Source organism: Physeter macrocephalus, unplaced genomic scaffold, assembly GCF_002837175.3.
Source record: "Physeter macrocephalus isolate SW-GA unplaced genomic scaffold, ASM283717v5 random_212, whole genome shotgun sequence".
In the NCBI taxonomy this organism is placed as follows: domain Eukaryota; kingdom Metazoa; phylum Chordata; class Mammalia; order Artiodactyla; family Physeteridae; genus Physeter; species Physeter macrocephalus.
Genome location: NW_021145498.1, coordinates 1 through 6237, shown reverse-complemented (window position 1 = coordinate 6237; position 6237 = coordinate 1). Strand labels below are relative to the sequence as shown.

At 58.7% G+C, this 6237-nt stretch overlaps 1 protein-coding gene across 1 annotated transcript; it reads right to left on the bottom strand.

The window, feature by feature from the left end:
* Window positions 1–978: 978 nt before the first annotated feature.
* Window positions 979–2448, bottom strand: LOC114484956 (basic proline-rich protein-like). The gene is made up of 2 exons (XM_028484695.1): window positions 1720–2448; window positions 979–1640 (listed from the first exon to the last, which is right to left on the bottom strand). The coding sequence occupies exons 1-2, from the start codon at window positions 1985–1987 to the stop codon at window positions 1369–1371; spliced, it is 540 nt and encodes a 179-aa protein (XP_028340496.1). The 5' UTR covers window positions 1988–2448; the 3' UTR covers window positions 979–1368.
* Window positions 2449–6237: the final 3789 nt, after the last annotated feature.

Below are 6237 nucleotides of genomic sequence, written 5' to 3'. Positions count from 1 at the left end.
CAGCGATTTTCCACCCGGCGTGGGGCCCCGTGCCCGCCACCGTTTTCGCTCCGTTTCCTCTCTGAGTCTGGCCCGATCCGAGGCTGGAGCTGTCCTTTGCTGCGGCCTCTCCTGGAGCTGGGGGGAGGGGGCTCGGAGCCCTAGGACTCGCGAATGGCGGCGCCTGGGCTCCGGGCTCGCGGCTCGGGGCTCCGGGCCCAGGCCGGGGCGGCCGCGCGTCGCCGACCCGCTCCCTGCCTGGCTCGTGTTCCGCAGGCCCCCAGGAGCCGCTCTCTGGCGGGCAGTGAGGCGCAGCGCGGCCTCTCCCCGGGAGCAAAGAACACAAAGAAAAGCTCCCTCCCACCTGGTAAGAATCTCTGCGGCACAGACGAGCGACAATAACCCACCTCTTTCCGCGTAAAAAGTCTAGCGGGCTGGTGGGGAAGAATCAATCCAGCCCGCGATCCGCCCGCAGAAGGTGAAGATTAAAATTGCTGCTGGTAGCCAAGCCCGCGTCCCGAGAATCGAGAGCAACTCTCTCTTTCTCGACAATTTGGGACTTTCTTATCGGAAAAAAGAAACCCCACAAAACAAAAGCATAGCATACACGGCTCCCCGGAGGCCGCCGGGAAGCCCCCCACCCCCCGCGCGCGCAGCCCCGGGCCCTCCGCGCCTTTGAAGCCGCAGGTTCCCGACCTCCCTCCCCTCCTTTCCCTTTGTCCCTCCCCGCGCCCCCCCGGCCCCTAGCCCGGCGCGGGCAGCCCCTCCCTCCCCTGACCCCGGCGCGGGCAGCCCCCTCGCCCGGCGCTCCCCCGGCCCTGGAGGCCGGGCGCTCGCTCTGCAGGCCGGAGCGGCGGCGAGCCGAGTTATTTGTTAGACCGGGGTAGAGAGCGGACTATCCCCAGAGGGAGGAAGCCCCAAACCCCTTTGTATAAAGTTGAGAGACAAAGAGAACTCTTTGTGTAGGTCCCGTTTATTTACAATGCAAAAGCTCTCCGAATAAATATTAAAAAGCTTATCAGCTGAGCAAATATGTATTCACTTAATACATTATGTTTTCGGTTGTAGATTAAATCAAACACAAAATAGTCTGCAAATAAGACGTGTAGAACCTGTAGCATTAAATATAGCAATTTAAAATGGTATTCACAAAATGGAAAACATCTTAATCGCTTTATTGTCACGGTGGGACGGCTAAAAAAAATCAGAAGACTTTCTGCAAAGTTCACAGTTAAGAATATTAAGCCTACCCATCTCCCTGTTGTTGAGGTGATATCAAACATTAAAACAATGCAGATTTAGGAAATGAGGAGAAATGTGTCGAATGAAAGAGGTCCTCCACGCGAGCGCACAGCCGTCCAGTCTATGCGTTGCTCCGCCGTTGCGCACTCAGCGTCTGAAATTACCCCCAATTTCGCTTCCGAGTGGACTCTCGGCGTTGGGTGGGGGTGGAAGAGAAGGGAGGTGGGGGGCATTAAGTGCCCAGCCGGGAGGTGGAGGTGGACGACGGAGGCCGGGGGTCTGCTGGAACCCGGGCAACGGTGAAGGTTGCGCTGGGCCCGGGCACTTGTCCGCCTCCTCAGGGCCCAGCCCGGCGTCGCAAACCCCACGTCCCCCGGCCGTGCAGAGACAGGCCTCGGCTCGGCGACCCGGGGCAGGCGCTGAAGGGAGAAATAATGTGGCCGATTTGGGGCGTTGAGAGAAAACAATTTCTGACTCTCAAATCGCCCCCCTCCAAACCTCCAATCCTCAGAGGAAGATCCTGGGCGAATTTGACTGGGGGGCGGGGTGATTGTTCCAGCCTCTCCAGGAAGCTCCCGGCTCCGGGACGGCCGACCGGGCACTGCGGCGTGGCGGCCCAGGTGACGCCGCCGGCGGACGTAGACCCCTGGGGCTCCGGGGAGCTGGCCCGGGGTCCTGGCTCGGCAATGCGGAGTGAGGGCCTGGTCCCGTTAGGGATGTTGGGGGGTGGCGCGGCGGGTTCAAAAGAATGGGACGAAAGATGCATGAGGGGGATGGGAGAGGGGAGAAAATGAAGGTTATTAAAAAAAAACCTCGAGTTACAATCAATAAAATTACTCGCTAAATTAGCATGGTCATTCGGTTAAGCAGAATGCAGTAAAAGCTGAACCTCGGAATGTGGGGAGAGGAAAAAAGCTAGCGTCGACCCCAGGCCTTTCCTCAGAGACACCTTTGGGCAGCGGGGGAGGGGAGAGGGTGTGTGTGTGAGTGTGTGTGTGTGTGTGAGTGTGTGTGTGTGTGTGTGTGTGTGTGTGCGTGATGGCTTCGCAGATTTGGGTTTTTATCACCCAGCGGAGCCAGCAGCCTTTCGCCGAGGCGCCCTCGCCGCAGGGATCCGCGAAGGGGAAGCGTCGAGCTGTACGGCCGGGTTCCCTCAGGCTCCTCCGGGCGGAGCGTGGCCTGGATGGTGCGTGTGCGCGCGAGGATCGGGGCGGCCCGGGTGGCCAGCGCGCGCGCGTGCAGAGGGGAGACGCGCGGAGCGCTCCGGGCCTGGCCGCCGGGCCTGGCCGCGGCTCGGGCCGACGGGGTGGGGGGGTGGGGGACGGGCGGGGCGGAGACCCCCGGGCGAGCCGAGCCCCAGAGTCACCAAGTGCGGACCGGCCCCGCCGCCGCCGCCGCCGCCGCCAGTGACCCCGGACGCCGCCTCCTCCGCGCCGCCCGCGCGCCGTCCGCGCGCCGAGCCGCCCCCGGGCCCCGGCCGCGCTGCTCCCGGGAGGCGGCGGCGGGCCGGGGCCGGGGCCGGGACCCGGCATGGATGGCCGCGACTTCGCACCGCCGCCGCATCTGCTGTCGGACCGCGGGAGTCTGGGCCACCGCAGCGCCGCCGCTGCCGCGCGCCTCGCCCCGGCCGGGCCCTCTGCGCAGCCCCCGGCGCACTTCCAGCCCGGAAAGTACTTCCCGTCGCCGCTGCCCATGGCTTCGCACACAGGTCAGTGCCGGCCGGGTGGGCGCGGGAGAGGAGGCCCTGCCGCGAGGTGGGTACGGTCGAGGGTCGAACGGGAGCCTGCCCCTCCTCTCCTTGGAGCATTTGCGGAGAAGCCTTCGGTTTCATTTCCCTGCTCCGGCACCGGTGGCGGCCCGCGCATCCTGCGGGCGCCCCGAGCCGGATCATCGCGGTTTAGAGCGGCCTTCCCCAGGGTCCCCCAGCGTCTCGGAGGGGCAGCCTCGGAGCCGGCTAAAAATAAAGCCTTTCCCCTCCTGCCACCCTCCCCCACCCCTTCCTGCAAAAGAACTAAATTCCGCGGAAACCTCATTTCTGCATTCTGCATTCACATCCTTAAAACATTCCGGGGCTGGGACAACGAGGCACATTCTGCGGGAACAAAACGGCCGTTGTGAAGGTGGTGGGGGGGGCGGGCTGCCGCGGCCTCTCGGATTAGGGCGGTGTGTGCGCGGGGTGAGCGTTAATAGGGACTGCTGGTGTAAGACGAGCAAATCCTGTTTCTATATAAAGCCTTGAAGTGTCAGGGCGAGAATGGGTTTGCAGGGGATGCATTTGCTTTAACAAGTGCTTCTGGTATCCTGCTAAAGCCGGACAAAGCGTGGCCAGATCGCGGCCCAGCCCCGCGGCCTGCGCCCTGGGGGAGCGCAGCGCCGGCGCCGGCTCGGCTGGGGGCGGCGCGGGGGCCGCCGACGGATTTCGGTGCAGGCGAGTTCGCAGCAAATTTGCTCCAGGAGGAGAGAGCTGAGGCCGCCCTGCACTCGGGTCTTCTCCAGTTCTCTCCCGGAGAGAGCTGTTCCTTGGCAGAGCTGACCCAGGTCTCCAGAGCAGTCCCCGTCTCGGGTGGCTTTGATATTACTGTCGAGCCAGGTCAGAAGAGAAGCAGGGCCAGGCAGAGGGTGGCGAAGGGGCCGCTATCTCGCCTGAGACCCTGGAGGTCACTGGCCAGCGCCGGCTGAGTTTGCAGGAAGCTGGAGGGGCTTCGCGTGTGGGGACCCGCTGGTCACCCTGAAAGGTTGGCTTGCTTTTGTTTACAGTTTGTTCTAAACATCAGAAATGTTGTTTGCCGCTTTTTTTGTTGTTGTTAATTTGGCAGTAACAGTTATTGCTAGCTTGATGAACTGTGAATACTAATAAAATTATATCTGCTTTAATGGGATTACAATTAGTGTGTGGATTAAAACGGATGGCAGAGTCAGGCTAGAAGGGAAAATGTCAGAAGGGAGGGCAGTCAGAAAGAAAAACATAAATTACTTAAAAAGAAAAAAAATACGAGAAATTGCTTGATTACTAATGGGCGTTTAGCATTTATAACATGAGATACGAAAAGTTGGAGCACGCTGGGAGTAGAGGGGCTGGACTCAGCACTCTCCTGGAATCAGCCCTTCGCCTGCGTTTCCTGTTCCAGTGCGAGCCTTCTGCAAGGCTGCTTTTTTTCTCTTCCTTGCTCTTCCTTCTTCCTCTCCCTTGCTTTTTTCCTCTTATAGATTTATAACTCAAAAAAGCAAAAGTACTTTCCTGGGTAATTGGTGATTTTAAATATCTGTCCTTGCTGTTCCTGGGGTTGTCTCTCCTGCTCCTGCATTGGAGATGCTGCCCGCCCAGCTCAGCCCACACTGGGGGGTTGAGGTTGGGGGCTTGTGGTGGCAGCAGGGACAGTGCTACAGTTTCCCTAGCCCCTTCTGGCTGCACACACACACACACACACACACACACACACACACACACACACACCCCGCATATGCCATACCCTCTAGCCTGGAGGGTACAGAAACAAGGGTCCAGAAGGGCCTCTGACACCAAGGCTCTCCCACTAGTGCACAGACAGGCTGGGGCTGTGCCCCCCTTGGTGGGGGGGCTGGGCCAGACCAGATTCCCCATCAGTTCAGGTCACTGCTGTCTGCCTCGTCCCCATTCAACAGCCCACGGCCCTCGCCAGGTCCTGGTCAGCCGCCATTTCCCCTTTCTGTTCTTATATCCAGATGCCGGCACCACCAAGTCAGGTGGGAACGTGGTCTGGGTGGCCCAAACCATTGTCTTGTTCATTCCAAGTTTGACCACGTGGTTCTTGGATCGTAGGCCATGGAGGGTTTGGAGAAATTGGGTGTGTGCTGGCTTGGTCTGTGTTCTTGACCCAGACCCTACCCACCTCCCCCATATGCAGGGTGCTCTAGGGGGCGCTGGAGGTCCCCAGGGCACCCTTGGCGGGGGGGAGCTGGAGGGCCACGTGTCCCCTGCTCCTGGAGGCTGTTTCCACCTCCCGGGGGACCAGAGAGACCTATTGTGCTTGGAGATGTTCAACCCATTTGTGACGGGAAGGCTGGCCTACAGGCCGTCCAGCTAGAAACATCTGCCGCTGAAAGCCTTTTGAAATTGCTGAAAGCCAGTATCTTGTATTGGTTTTAAAATATAGCTACATCAATTGTTTTTAAAGGAATTATACCCCAGACTACTTTGCTTTAGTCTGTATCTGTATATGATCTAGTTTAAAAAGAAAAAGATATAATTAAGTTAAAATTTTTTTTGCATCTCTTGTATGGATTTCAAAATGGCCAGTTTGGCGGACTTTCTTCCCATTTTCGCGGATGGCCTCAGGTCCACAGGCCACGGCTGCAGCAGCCCATCCCGCCCCTCCCTGCACTGACTACCCTGCTGAAAGGAAAATTGCTCCGAGCTTCTTCCTATTTGTCCGGCTCTAACGTGGGAGTAAGATCCAGCCACCGGAGATTGAGTCCCTGGCTTCTGAGGATTGCTCGACCCTGGCACAGACACACAGCCTGGCCAAGGGTCTCCCTCCCTGCCCTCCGCCAGTGCTGCCCTTCCTTGTCCCCACCCAGTGCTTTCAAAATGTCAGCTTGAGGGACCCCATGGGATATTGGGCTCCAGGGCTTCTTCCATTGTTTTTCTAAAACTGAAAGTGCCGATAGCTTTATCATCGGGCTGAAGGGTTTTATGGTAAAGTGCTATTCCAGTAACCTTGTCACCAAAAGGTGTAATTAGAATGTTTGGAATCGTTATTTTTAGTGCAGTGTTAGATTTTGTCTCTAATACAGATGGTCCGGAGGCAAAGCTGTGAAATCTAGGGGGAAAAAAAGGAAAATCAACAACGCACCAACCCAAGATTTTTCATCAGCGCTACTGCCTGGAGCGATTGGGGATCGCGTCTCTCCTCCGAGCGCGTTTAGTAGGAGGCAGCCCGGCCTGGGAGAAGCCCAGTCCCCGCCCCCTCTTCTAGCCGGTCAGCTCCTGCCCTCCATCCTTCTCTGTACGTCCCCCTCGGGGCTGAACCTTCGAGA